At 37.6% G+C, this 14,557-nt stretch overlaps 1 protein-coding gene across 1 annotated transcript in view; it reads right to left on the bottom strand.

Annotated features, from left to right (window-relative positions):
* The window catches only part of ROBO2 (roundabout guidance receptor 2), a 422,548-nt gene extending 419,789 nt beyond the window's left edge, over window positions 1-2,759 (bottom strand). The window contains exon 1 of the mRNA XM_053456882.1: window positions 2,372-2,759. Within this exon, the coding sequence (XP_053312857.1) occupies window positions 2,372-2,495 (124 nt within the window). The 5' untranslated portion in view covers window positions 2,496-2,759. The remainder of the gene's footprint in view (window positions 1-2,371) is intronic.
* Between the last annotated feature and the right edge of the window lie 11,798 nt (window positions 2,760-14,557).

The raw sequence follows: 14,557 nt of genomic DNA, 5'->3' as shown, positions 1-14,557 counted from the left end.
CCAAGTAGGGTTGCCGGTATTTGAGTGACTTCAGCATTTCTTAAAAGGTTAGGAAGGTTGTCGGTCAGATACCTTGATCGCTTCTACAGAGAGCAGGTTTTGCAAAGAAAAGTCTGTATTCTAAAAACTGTGGTCTACTGTCTGATAATAGAAGCCGGCATAGACACTGATGCACCCAACGTAACAGCGCTGTAGGCACACTAGGTGTAATGTAGCACAACTGTAACAGTTGCAGTCAATGTCCGTACAAGGACACCAGTGTCCATGGCAAGGTTTGTGAAGGTCCATAGAACATCATTAACTTGCCCACCACAGACCCCAGTAAATGAGCACCGTAAGCAATGATTGCAGTACAGCTAAGCACCAAACTCTGCCTGTCAGTCCGTTTTTGTGTGTAGCTAACCTCTATTGCAAAAGTGCAAACTTCTACGTGTGTGTGAAAGTTTCATACATGTGTAAAGTTTATCTCTTCAGTGTTGGGTTAAAATACAATGCGTACTTAACCTCTTCACTGCTGGGGTGCAAAACTTCTATGAATTTAACCTCTTTAATACTGGAGTGCATACTGTCATAAGTGTGATGGCATAATGTAAACAGTGTGTGGCACCAATACTGTGATGTCATGCACTTTTACTAATACAATGTGTTGAGGTTAGCTTTTCTTTTCCTTTTTGAATATTGCAACCCTTCACGACATATGAAAATAGAAAACTCCTAGAAAACATTTATCAAATAAATGTTACTAGTGTGTCCCAATTTCTTGCCAAAACTCTATGGATGCACCCATTTATGGCTTCTAAATTTCTTAAGTTGACTTCTAAGTTTGCTCTTATAGCTTCATTTTTCCAGCCCTTTTGGTTTAAATGTTGTTCCAAGACACTCAAAAAACACTGTTTATGACTATCCATATTTTTGAACCATTAAAAAACAAAATAAATTCATCACAATCACTACTCACCATAAAAATAATATATTATAGTTTCTATTAACAGGTCCACATTCTGGTACATCTGGGGAAAACTTTGTAACATCGACTTACGTTGCTTTATTAATAATAAACTGGTTCACTGGGACTTAAGTATGACAACTAACAGATTGTCCACCCCTCTGGGAATTTTAATACAGTTTAACACATTATGTAGACTCATTTGCATGCAGAGGTGTTAAAGTAATAACTTTCAAACCTAACAACCAATTTGCAGGTCTCATGTTTTATTGCACCTATAACACCTTTACCCTGGCAGTGCAAGCTAAGTGGCTTTTGGAAGTTATCCAGAGATGGAGATAGAAGATTTGCAGTGCCCTAATGTAACAAAGGAAATATAGAAAGGAGGGGTTGAATAACTGCTGCTGGGATGTTGATATAAATTATTTAAACCTTTTTTTAATGTTGATGATTCTCTTTAACCTTAGATCACAAAACAGATGATAGGGAAGAAAATAGAACATCCATAACAACTGTGATGAAAAAGCACCTGCTTGGGAAATCCAAAGTAATGTAGGCAGGATTGCAGATGAATTACAAGGAAAGATTATAATACCTGGTATCATTCATGGGAGATGCTAAACTTTACCCTGAGAAAGCAAAACCATTAGTAATAATTTCTCACATCAATTAAGCTGCTCTAATAATCTCAAACCTTTCTTCATTCCTATAAAAACAATGCAATTATGAGGTCAAATTAATTTACCTTTATAATTACACGTGACTAGATATTAAACTTAGATTTGACAATATAAATTCCCAATTCATAGGTTTTTTTTAAAATAACACTGTATATCTCTAATTTTACTGTAACATAGAAAATGATTGGTACTCCTGCTGATCACCACCCACAACTCACATCACACTCAGCCTCTAAAGGATATCTATGATCTGTTATGGGGACTCACCAGAGTGAGGAGGAGGTTGATCAACTAGAAGAGCTTCACATGTTTCTTTATGTTTAGGTATCCTTACCAACCTGTGTTCTCTTGTATATAATAGCCAATATAATTATGTGAGTAATATTACCTTCTGCCCTACAGAGTGGTTGGCAGAACACATTTACACATATAGTTATATATATATATATATATATATATATATATATATATATATATATATATATATATATATATACACACACACCCCTATACAACGTATACTAGTTTGCTGGTAACCCATACCCACAGACAGGTGCATATATAAACTTAGAACACATCCACAATATTTCTAGAGCAAAATTAAAAACTGCAAATAAGAATGTCAACCTTCTTTCTACACCTAAGCAATTTTAGATTGAGACAAAGTTTAACATTACTGTTCCATGTAATAACATAGCTGTAACAGTTACTTGGTACTGGTTACAAAAAAAGTTTCTTTCCTTACCCCCTTTCCAGTGCTTTCCTTTTGTCCTGTTAATCTTGCTAAGACTCACACCATTCAAGAACACCATGAGGATGACTGCAAGTTCAGGAATAAGCATTCTCCTCTGTTTCAGCAAAGGTAACATTTCTAGCAGCTCCTTTTACACCATCCCCAGCATCTTCTCTCACTCCATATCCTCTTTCATTGCTTAGAAAGCAGTCATTAATCACTGAAAAATCAGAGCACACATTTGCTTTGCCATCCTAGGGTGTTGAAGTATGATCTCCAAAAAAAAAAATATGTAGCCCTCAGGAAAAGCACATCTCTCTCTTCTCCATCTCCATCATCAGCACAGAGCAGGCAGATCCAGCACTGCTTGCTACTGTTATGACTGTAAAAAATAGAATATCATTCTCTCTCCTCTTCACTTTGGCTTGATTCAAGATATATCCCTTTGTTTTCAGTTCTAGATGATGGACAGATATAAAAGCAGTAATGATGGTGTCCAGCTATAATGAAAAGAAGAAGAAACTAGAAATATGCCAGGCTGCTAGAAAGAAAAAAAAAAGAAGAAGCAAAGAAGGCAGTTGTACTGACAGCTATAAGCTTGGCTGTCTGATTCTAATAACCCTGCAAGGGGATAAATTGCTCTTTTAAGAGTAATAAGGCTTCAGTAAAAGCTGGTGTCACTGGCACTTGGGTAGAAAGTGCAGGGTGTTTGGAATGACCAAGGACCTTAGTAGGAAAGATGCTCAGCCACTGACTCCACATTGCAAATGCTGTGGTCTCAGCACAGTGTAAGCAGAGAGGCTAAATTATTTCATATCCATTGTGTGAAGGGAAATGCTGGATATATATATATATTTTGTAGCAAACAAAGTTCTTCATACTCTAGCAGTATTGCAGTAGCTACCTAGACTATTTTTATGTTTTATGTTTTTAAATAGAATTTTATGTATTTCCCATGCAGCAATTATTTATGCTGGTCTTTTAAAATATTTATCATTCAGATGAAAACTACGAGCTTGTTCTAGATTATATTGCATCAAAGATATGAAATAAGAAGACAGTTGAAACAATAATGTTAGCTGCTTTATCTACAATACATTTCATAAACCATATTAATATATTAATTATTTTTTTCAGATAGCAACAGATTTCATTCCCATTTAATGTATGTTTTTTGGCATCATTTTTATTGTAAAGAGGAGTCTTTGAAAGTTGCAGTAAAGTATACTATAGATGGCCAGTTGAGTCACATTATCTGTGAGTGATCAATATAGGTAAAAGTCAAGTATTCAGCACCCAACTCATCAATTTAATGAGAGGCTTTTAATGTTTAAACATGTCTAACCTATTAGCAATGCCAATAAAATTCTAGTTAATTTGAACATGTCCAATCACATGCTACTATATTTAGTATGGTGGCTATATTGTATATATTATTCAATTAAATATCTTTGTACATTTTAATGTGTAATCAAAAAGCTGACAAAACTGACTTAAATAAATATATATATATAATATTAGTATTTATAGTATTTTTCCCAAGATATTAGGGCATTGGGTTGTATGGGTACATGTTATATATGTTTTATATATTTCTACCTTTGTAGGGTTGTATGGGTACATGTTATATATGTTTTATATATTTCTACCTTTGTGTCACTGGGGGTTCATTAGGTGATTAAAGGGTAATGGTTCAGTGTACCTGTAATCATCATTCTTCATGTGTTTCAAGAGGTACTTGTAAAGTGAGATTTAGGGCTTGTGTTTTATTATGTCCCCTCAAATCTTTCTTGGCCATTTCTTGCTATTGCTGGGGATCATGCACTTTGCTTTTTTCTGTTCTCCTGTCCTTACTTCTCTGGTGTATGTTTTCACTCTGTCATTTGTCATTATGGATTGTAGTCATCAGGTTCAGACTGGCCATCTGTAACACCCGGTGGGTCGTTGGCCAACAGGGCCAAACGTACACACGATCTGCCACTCCAGAGGCAGATTAGGTGCTGGATGTGCCCGCACACACTATACATTAGCATCAAAAGGTAGCAAATCCAGCCATTGGCCAAGAATACTTTTATCACCAGTACGACCCTGGTTGCCAGGTTGCTTTTGAGTTTTGGAACTCTTAAAACCTAGGGAAAGGAGATGTATCTGAGTTATTTCAATAGGAATTCCGTTTAAGTCCTGTCAGGTCTATGGGAGAGTTGTCTAGAGAGAGTCCAGGTACAGGTTTGGAATCTGATGAAGGGTTCTTTCCAGGGTGACCGCTGTCTGCCAGACATTGAGCCCCTGGCTTTAAGCGACCATATGTCAAAACTCTTATCAGTTTTGAAGGATGACATGTTTTAGTATACACTTCAAATAGAAATGCACAAATCAGGTCAGAAGGTAAATACAGGCTATAAGCCAGTTGCAGCAGGAGTAACAAACCAGGGTCCTCAGCGGAGGAAAATCATTTTTCCAACTTACTAATTAGAGGAGAGCTCCAAATGCCCTGAAACCAGGTCAAGGTTCACCTTCCAGTTGGCCAGAGTTTTAATATACCTATCTCAGAAATATCTTCACTTGTTATAATATTTTGATTAGAGATACATCAGTTCCATCCAAGTAGAATATTTGAAATGGGTGAAATCACCTCTTTGTTGAGCCTTTTATCAAACAAATTAGAAAAAAATGACCAATGATATTCCTGTAACATACACTTTGTCAATGACAGAACCCTTGGTCTGAGACAACTAGGAAAGGACTGAGAGGTTTTCCACCCAAAACAGTGACCCCCCCCCTTTGGTTGAGCTTCTGTGTATAATTACTGTCAGCACTTGGTAGCTTCACTTAGAACAACCAAAACCTAAAGGCAAACGTAAGTCAAACAACAATTCAAAATGTCAGGGCAGGCCAAAAAATTGAAAGGTCAGAGAAGAAGCTCTGGTGAAATACTAGAGGACAACATCTGAATAAGCTCACCAATATCACCAATGAGGCTCACTACAAGGACAAGAAAGCAAGGGAAGAGCCAGTTTAAAGTAGGAGCAAAGACACAAAATTCAGTATGGGCCATCGCAAAGCCAAGATGCATACAGAAACACCTTTAAAAATTCCAGGCTGGACCTATGGGTAGACAAGTAACTTAAATGAATTTCACTGCATGTAACACACCCCTTGCAACAATTTCCCTAGGGTCAAATTTTATTTCTCATCTGTACAGCCACGGTCTTTCATATAAATCAATTTTAAAATATAGTCATTAAAGACATGGAAATTCCAGTGGCTCTGATTATCGTTCCCAGAATGAAGCCCATTATTACAAAGTGACTCGTATAAATAGCCCTTTCTTATTTACAGTAATTGGGAGAATATAATTTGTTTTATAATAATAATAATAAATTATAATAATAATTTGTATTATATAAATAATTATTCTGAATGACAACGCTTGCACCTATCTATGATATATTGACTTATACTTTGTTTTTTGGATTGAGATGTATATATTACACCAGCATTGGTCTTCCATAATCTGATCATTTCGGGTGTTCTTAACAAGTCAAAAACAAGTAACCGTTTTCAAAAACCTTATTTAGAATCCTAGTGTTTTATTAAAGTGCATACATCTCTGAGTAAACCAGAAACAACTTTTCTGTGGAACTCTATCTCACATGTAGAGTATTTCAGTGGAAGTATCCACCAAAGCCAAAAGAGGAGAAAGCGAGGCAGGGGGGGATAAAGCAGTTGAATAACGGGTATAAGTGGGATAAGTGGTTGCATAATATAAAATTAATTATAAATAAAATATAAAGTAGTGAGCATTTGTTAGATTTTGTGACAAGGTGGTTCATTGCAGAAAAGCCTTATGTAGGGTTAAGGGAATTCTAGAAAGAATTCTGGGGCCTTCAAAGCTCAGGGTGCCCTGGGGACATGGCTAGTATTACTAATGGATAGCTCATAACATGGAAAATGTTCATTTAAGGCCATTCTTTCTTGCATGTGACATGATGGCGCGTTGCAGGTGAGTTACAGAGAGAGGCTAAATGGTTCAAAAGATTAGATGGTAGGGATTTTTCAAGGAAAAAGGGGTTTGTGCATTTAAGTCTTTTCTTTCTTGTAAGATGCTTGTGACAAGATTTTTGTTGTAAGGAAGCCTGGGGTGAGTTACAGGGGAGGTTAGAAGGCTATATTAAAACAGGGCCCACAATATCTTTAGATGTCAACTATAAGCTGAGCACTAAATCGTGTAGATGTGAGTGTTGGGGAACAGTGGGTCATCTTGCGTGTGCAACATACCCTGAGGCAAAGAGTGTTAAAAATATATTAATAAGAGAGATTTAAGAGGTCATAGAATCCATTATGATCCAGCTTTATCAAGCAATGTGCTCTACAGTTACAAAGATATCTCCAAATCCTATTTTATTCTATGGTACCCAGTTGTAGAAGCCAAGAGGTGACACTTTGATAAATAGCTTTCATAGAACACAAAAAGAAGCAGAGGGTTTTACACCACCTAATAAATTGAGGTCTCCAAATCTAACAAAGGCACAGACACAACAGTTGTACAGTATTGAAAGGGAGGATGTTACGGGATGTGAAGAAAGATGCCCGTGACTAGCAAAGAAATTCTTTAACTCAGTGACAGATGTGTGGTTCCAATGCAGCACTTTTTACTTTTTTATTAGGCCAGAGTTTGATCACCTTGTGACTTATCAGGATAAATTACTTGTGACTTATCAGGTTCACAAAAAAGAAGACATTCCTGATGATGCTTTAAATAACGATCATCAAACTATTGTAGAACTGTAACTACCAGTGCAGTCTGTAATGCGGAACAAAAATGGACAACTGCCCAGGAACCAGGTCTAAGCTAAGACTCGGTGCAGTTGTCCCTATTGAACACTGCTAGATACCATTGTCCAGGCAGGGGCATGGCATTTGGCCACGCCCACTCCTCATCCGCTTCTTGCCTTTTCACACATACTCCCCTCCCATTCCCCACCCACTAAAGGCAGTTTGGGGCTAGCCCCGCCCATGAAGCATAGCTTTTGTTGGTGTAACTACCACCTGAGCTCATCGACCAACATACAGAGGGTGGCTGATAAGATCTGGAAACCAACAACAGGTGTTTAATATATTAGACAGATCTCTGAGTGACATCTACTGTATGAAGTTATGATCAATCAAGTTATTATTCATTTATAAACTTTTCATTTTCTATGCAATCTTTCTCTATTTGAACCTTGCTGTCTTTATCTGGAGTTAAAAGAAAAATATTTTAAGTAAAAAAAGTCATATTATTCACTTCCAATCACACGCCCTGATAACAGGCAGCCAGGGCTATACATTTCTGTGCTTGTATAGATACATTTGCATTTATAGAGTGTTTGAATACTACCAAACACTACTATACGTCAATGAACATAATTTGTTTTAATACATTTTATTTAAGCTCCTCGGTGCATGACAGGTAGGACTACATTTTTGGCATTTGTTAACAGTATAAAGGACTTAAAATGCAATATAAATTGTAATTAGGAGCCTGGACCATAGGTGGCACTCATACATAAACAGATTATGTTTTAAGAGCAGCATACAAGACCAACTACCTTATCAATATGCCAGGGCATGCTTTAGCCTCTAAAACTTAATATAACATTTTTGAGGGATTATGTATTAAGAACAATTATGGTGCAAAGAGGTGAGAACAGTGTAATCACCATGGCAACCAATGAAATTCTGATTATTTTAACTTTATCTCGTTGCACCATAAATACTCTTTACCTAATCCCCTCTGTCTCCTGTCTATTTTGAGCGTTTTAATGTATCTACTGAGTAATTTACCATTTAACCCTTTATATGCTAGGGGGTATCCGCAATGCCCGTTGTTGTTAACAAATATCTCTCGACTCCGAACTGTGTAAGAGAATAAGAACTAGAACTTTAAGTGCACAATAACACAAACTAATTGGACAGTTTAGGAGTTAAAAGACAGTTTAACACACATTATGCATTGACGTATCCAATCTACATAGACAGGCTATTAACATGATGGGATAAAATGAGGTTAGTTTTCGTGCAGTGAGTATATAAATGCCAGTATTATCAACAGGATACAACATCTATAGATAATACGCTACAGAAAATGAAGTCTTTGTGGATGAATGTAGAACATAAATTAGCTCTTTTATATATATCTAGATTGGTCACAACTTGAATGAAAATGCTATTCTGAGAATGTTTCCAAATGTAAAATGAACATCTATTGTTCATGTAAGAATCGCTCTCTTTGGATAAGAGTATTTAAGAAGCAAAACTGTATAATTATTGTTTATAAATGTATTCGGTGCTTATTAAAAAAAAAACCTAATATCAATGAGGTTTGATCAGAATACCAAATACCCGCTTCATTCGACTGCATAGGTTCATATACTGAATATAACTGAGATTTATAACAGAGATATAACGGGTAAGGTGTACCTCGCAGCAACTTGGCCTGGGGAGACCATTAGTCTCCCGGCTCCAGGAGTTAAAGGTCCATATGAGCGACTCTATTGGTCGCTGGCAGGGGCCTCCTCTGGCATCAACCAATGAAGGGCAGCTGCCAGAGGAGCTCCTTTCCGGTGACCAATAGAGTCACTCGTATGGACCTTTAAATACTGACGCCGAAACGTAGCCTGGGGGGGCTCCAGGAGTTAGAGGTCTGTACGAGCGACTCTATTGGTCGCCGGCAGGGGCCTCTTCTGGCATCAACCAATGAAAGGCAGCTACCAATGCACAAGTCTAATATAAATATATACTGCAAAGTGCATCATGGTAATGCAAAAAAAATCTTTATGCTATTGCCATTTTTGGGTTATATTTTAACTTTTTAACTGATACATAAAATGTCAAAAATGAAAAATAAAGCTATCATTGAAAATACCTCACAAAAAGTTTTAGGGGTACTCGAAGCCAAGCATTTTTTAAATGCAGTGCGCTGGGATGTCAGTAAGAATAGTGATTGTTGGGGTCATGCCTCAGGCAGGGCTTACTGGGCAGTACCTATATGGGACTGAATTCCCGCTATCTATTTTTCATCCTCTGATGTGAAAAGAAAAAATGTCGGTGCGCTAAGCTAGTCACAGGCTCAAATAATACAAATGTATAATACGAGGCCTACCAAACAGGTGTAAGCATGCTGCAAATACAGTGTGTTGGCTGTACAATGTATACAAAAAACAAAAACTGTCTGCGCTTCTTACCCTAATAAAGTTGGCAACAAATATATATATATAAACACAATATAAATGAGAGGTTTTGGTTATATGAATTGGCCAAAGCATAATTAAGCTCACCCGCCACGTCAAGGCACACTCTCAATAGGGTGAGAACCTACTCTCACCTCCTACATAGTGGGCACACAAAGCAGTTTATACTGCTACCAAAACCTTATTAATGTGTTGGGGGAGGTGCAATTAAACCTCCTCCTTATTTTGTTTCTTCTTCATCCTCTGATGTCCCTGTTTTGTAGGCGCTCAGAATATTTGCTGGCTATGGGGTCTTTAACCCTAAAAGTATTGTGTATATAACCAGCAGAAAATGAGTCAATTTTTATATTGGACTCCCTTTCCAATTAAACATATAACTATAGCTAGACCAAAAGTCTCAGTGAAGCTTTGCCTCCAGAGAACCTTCTAACCTCAGCCCCTTAAAGGGACACTTCAGCCCCTTCATGCTCCCTATTGCTGGCTCGATTTAATAACAAAAATATAGTGACATTCCCTTTAACTACTTACACTATTACGCATTAAGGGTTTTATCAGAGTCATTAGTCACATGGAAACATGAAATCAATACTTATAATAGTACAGAACTGTAAGCCAGGAAGCACATAACACGTTTGTTTTTTTTATTAACCCATTCAGACAAGAATTCACAATTGTATCTAGCGCTCACTTTCAAACATATAGCTGGGGTGGCTGTAAATAGCAGGCTACTATTCATTGTTATATTACGTTATTATATACGTAAGCAGAACTGTTTTTAGATATACTCCTCCCTGTTTTACGTGGTGCTGCTCATAGCGAAGGCACGTCAAGGGTTGCTGCATTAAGTAATCTTTCAAGGTAATGTAATGTAAGGTCGGGTAACTCTGTACAACGAGCAGCACCGTTTGATACAGGGTGGCGAGACACAAGCAGCGAGCCAGAACTGGAGACAAGGCAAAGTTACATTAAAATAACTGCTGGGAAATGGTTCAGCTGGCTGAAGAAGGAAGCAGCTTCAGAGATGAAGGCTCTGGGGGTGAAGTATACTTCATCCTCAGAGCCTCCATTCGGAACTGGCAAACCAAACACTTGAGACTTCAGCCTCCTTGCCCCCCGCCACCCACACCGCAGCAGCACTAAAAAATGCATAATGTTATCCTGATACAAGACCAATGCCCATCTACGTTTTGTCGTTTCACAGCAAGGAGAAAAAACGGGCAAGCAGACCCAGACTGGCCATCTGACACACCGGGTAGTTCCCCAGTGAACAGGTGGCCGGTAGTTCAGTATACTTACTAATACATATACCCCAGCAGCAGATCGAGTGCTACAGAATGTGGCCGCCGGATGGAAATACGTAAGAGTAAAAATGTAACTTGTGACCTTTCATATCCAGCCGGCAGCTGCACGTATATCATTTGGCAGCCACTGGCCTTAAAGTGCCAAGGGCGCTTAGTCATTCTCAATCTAGTCCTGTGGGCAGGCCAATCAGAATTTATCTGCCATCAAACTGTTCCATTTATTTTGAGATATAATTTGCATTCCACAAAGCAATTAACCCAAAGGTGTCAGAAATTATGGTAGCCCAAACTATTTTTTTTATATTTTCTTTGTTTTTTTATCAATATATATTTTTTTCTTTCCGTACAGTTTTAAGTCAGTAAAATTAAAGTCAAATTTGTCTTACATTGACTTTAAAATAAATGAACTGCTAACCGCTTGTACAATCTGTGAGCTCGGGTAAAATGAAAATTTCAGATAAGATGAATGAACTTCTGCTTTAAGTCACTGAGCCACAAAGCTGGTTCACAGACCTGTGTAGATTCATATATATAAAAAAAAAATCAATGCCTTTAGAGTGACAAAAAAATGATAGCTCTCAATTCCCTGAAGCGGCATTTTCAAATTAGAGGCAAATAACCTTTCCTCTTCTAGGTAAAATAACAAGAAGTAATTCTCGCATTCAAAATAATGTAACAGATTTCAAGAGAAAATACAATAGTATTCGATAGACTTAAAAGGAACAGTTGGTTTCTTCATCAGCAAAGATCTGTATGAAAAGAGCTAAAATGAAATAATGGTGCATTTATTAACTTTAAGTGGTGAGCATCACAGGTTTTTGTTTTTTTGATGTGCTCAGAGCTCGTATGGCATGTTTCTATGAAACAAGGGCAATTTCACATAGATTCTTTCTGTGTCAACAGCATTGTACAGAGACAGATTCTTAATCACTGAAAGATGTCATTTCTAGTATACTCTTTAGGTCCAAATGTTTGATGAAAGGGAAATAATATATACAAATTATTGAAATATTAGGAAAACAAATCATTGGGTATACAGGTTTTGCTATCAAATCCATCAAATTCCCTTTAGACTGGTTTAATTGCCACCAATATTCAAAATACATATAATGCATGGGACTCCACCTAAGTCTCTTGGACCGTTTCTTCATTTGTATGGCAGGAGAGCAGCATTTGTCATGCCCGCTCCCTACCTGCTTCTGCCTACCCCCCAATGTCCTTCGTTTCACCCACTATAAGACAATCTGGGGTTAGCCCTATGTCCCTATGTGCAGCTAGACCCCCCACCATGCATACATTATTGTAGGCACTCTACCAGAAGAAGAAAAGCTTTGGGTGGCCTAGCATGAGAAGTTCCTGGGTAAAGCTAATATTCTATTATATAGTAATTACATTCAGAAGAGGATATTAACATAAACTGCTGATTTATTGATTTAATTTATTGATTTCTTTTATAGAAAAAAAATGAAATATATACAACTTCTCTTTCAAATATTTCCATGTTTAATTAGGGCAGTCATTAGCAGACTGAAAAGGTAAACTTGTTCCTGGTGCCTGAAGGCCAGTGTCAGATAAATCACAGGCATATGACCACATCCTCCTTTACAGCATGTGGACACACACTAAAGATAGATGGATAGTTGGGCACAAGCCCACCAGTCATTTGTACAGGATGGCTGATGGCCAGTTTGGCCTGAATAAGATATTAATGTTGGTCGCCTTTAAACCTAGAATGTAAGTTCCTGCAGGAACAGTGCCCTTCATTCCTTTTGTATTCCATTGTATCTGTATCTCAATTGCTGTATTGTACCTGTCGTTTTCTGTAAAATTTTCATCTTGTACAGCGCTGCGGAATCTGTCAGTGCTTTATAAATAAAGTATAATAATAATAATATTTTTTTTTTAAAAAATAATTGTGGTAATAATTCACTTAATGTTAAGATGTCTTTAAATTGTTACATTGTCTAATGAAGCATTGATGGTGGGACTACCATAGTTACAACAAAACCTCAATTATCCCAAATATATATATATATATATATATATATATATATGTGTGTGTGTGTGTGTGCGGTATATATAGTACTGTAAAATAAGATTCCTTTCAAAAACAATCATGTTAATTTATATTAAAATAATAATAGGTTTCTGTGGTGAGTAAAATGTAGCCCTTCTCTATTTATTTATCTATTTATTTATTTCCTTAACAGTTTTTTAGGGTAAGAAACAGACAGGATCTATTTTCTGCAATAGTATTAGTGCAACAATACTAGCAGCTTCATTAAAAAAAAAAGTTATGGAACATACATATTGTTCTATGTGTCACAAACCTAAGAACACTCATCCTTAGCCATGAGACATAGAATGGTTGCTCCATGACATCACAAACACATGAACACTCACAGCAGGAATAGATGAGCTGTGTGCACATTCTGCTTGATCGATTCGAGGTGATAGTGGCTTGTTTTGTTGACCTGCAGCCATGCCCATCTGGGCATACTGCGGTATTTGTATAAGCCCTCTCAATGACACTTCCAACGTGGCAGCCATATGCTGCGGGCACACATTCCACCAAGAGTGCTTGCTGCAGTGGTTCCGCTCCTCTCCAAGGCCGACATGTCCACAGTGCAGAACTCAGTTGGGCAGCAGCCAAGATGTCATTAAAAAACTTTTCTTTGATATCAGAGAGCAGGAGGGTCCCACTCTTAATGAAGAGCTGCTAAAGAAGGAGGTGGAGAGATTGAACACTCTTATCGTCTTAAAAGAGGAGAGGCAGAAACAATGCTATAACAAGGCATGTGCAGCGCATGACCTGCGGCAAAAGAAAAACGCCAGGATGGAGGATTTAAAGAAACATCTTATGGAGCTGAAAACATTGTGCTCAAGACAAGAGGAGCAGCTGAAGATTCTAGAACAGCAGCTGTTGGAGAACAAAGTGGCCATAGAGGAAGCTGGGATGTTAAAAAAGAGGTTAACATCTTTGGAGAATGTGGAGATGCTGCAGACTCAGAGACCAGACATGGAGACGGCAATAAGAGGAATGGCTTCGGGGCCAGATGCCTTGGAACAATTGGCCATCTACTATGTGTCTGTAGCTACAGAGTATAAACATTTGATGGATGCACAAGCAAAATCAGTAGATATGACGATTAACTTGAAGCGAGAATTAGAGGCCTCAAACTACAGGGCTCAGAAGGCCATGCTTAAAATTCAGAGGTCACAAGCAGCCCTCAACACCCCGGCTCGCATTCGATGTCAGCTTCCAAAAATTCGCTCTCCCCGCCACGGGGCACAATATGGACCTTGAGTCCACCTTTGACATTGAACCATATGAACTATTTATGGATTTTAGTGTTAGTATTAGTATAAGTGTTAGTATAAGTATTAGTAGTGAATAGATAAGTTAATAAATAGATTGTAGGCTATAGTGTTGTAGAGTTGATCATTTTATCAATTGTTTGGTGGATTCATGCCCCCAACAACATCTGTTATGAATTTTTGCAGAAGATACAAAGGTCTACAAGAGGGTAAGCGGTGAAAATAAAGCCAAATGGCTAAAGATTTAGGAACATATAGGAGAATAGTGGAGTGTGTGTCAGCTCCAGTTCAATGTTGATAAAAAATGCAGTTTGGATGTAAAACTCCAAAGGTAAAATGTAGTATTA

This window comes from Spea bombifrons, chromosome 2 (genome assembly GCF_027358695.1).
Source record: "Spea bombifrons isolate aSpeBom1 chromosome 2, aSpeBom1.2.pri, whole genome shotgun sequence".
Lineage (NCBI taxonomy): Eukaryota > Metazoa > Chordata > Amphibia > Anura > Pelobatidae > Spea > Spea bombifrons.
Note: the sequence above shows the minus strand (reverse complement) of the source record. Positions and strands in the feature narration are given on the sequence as shown.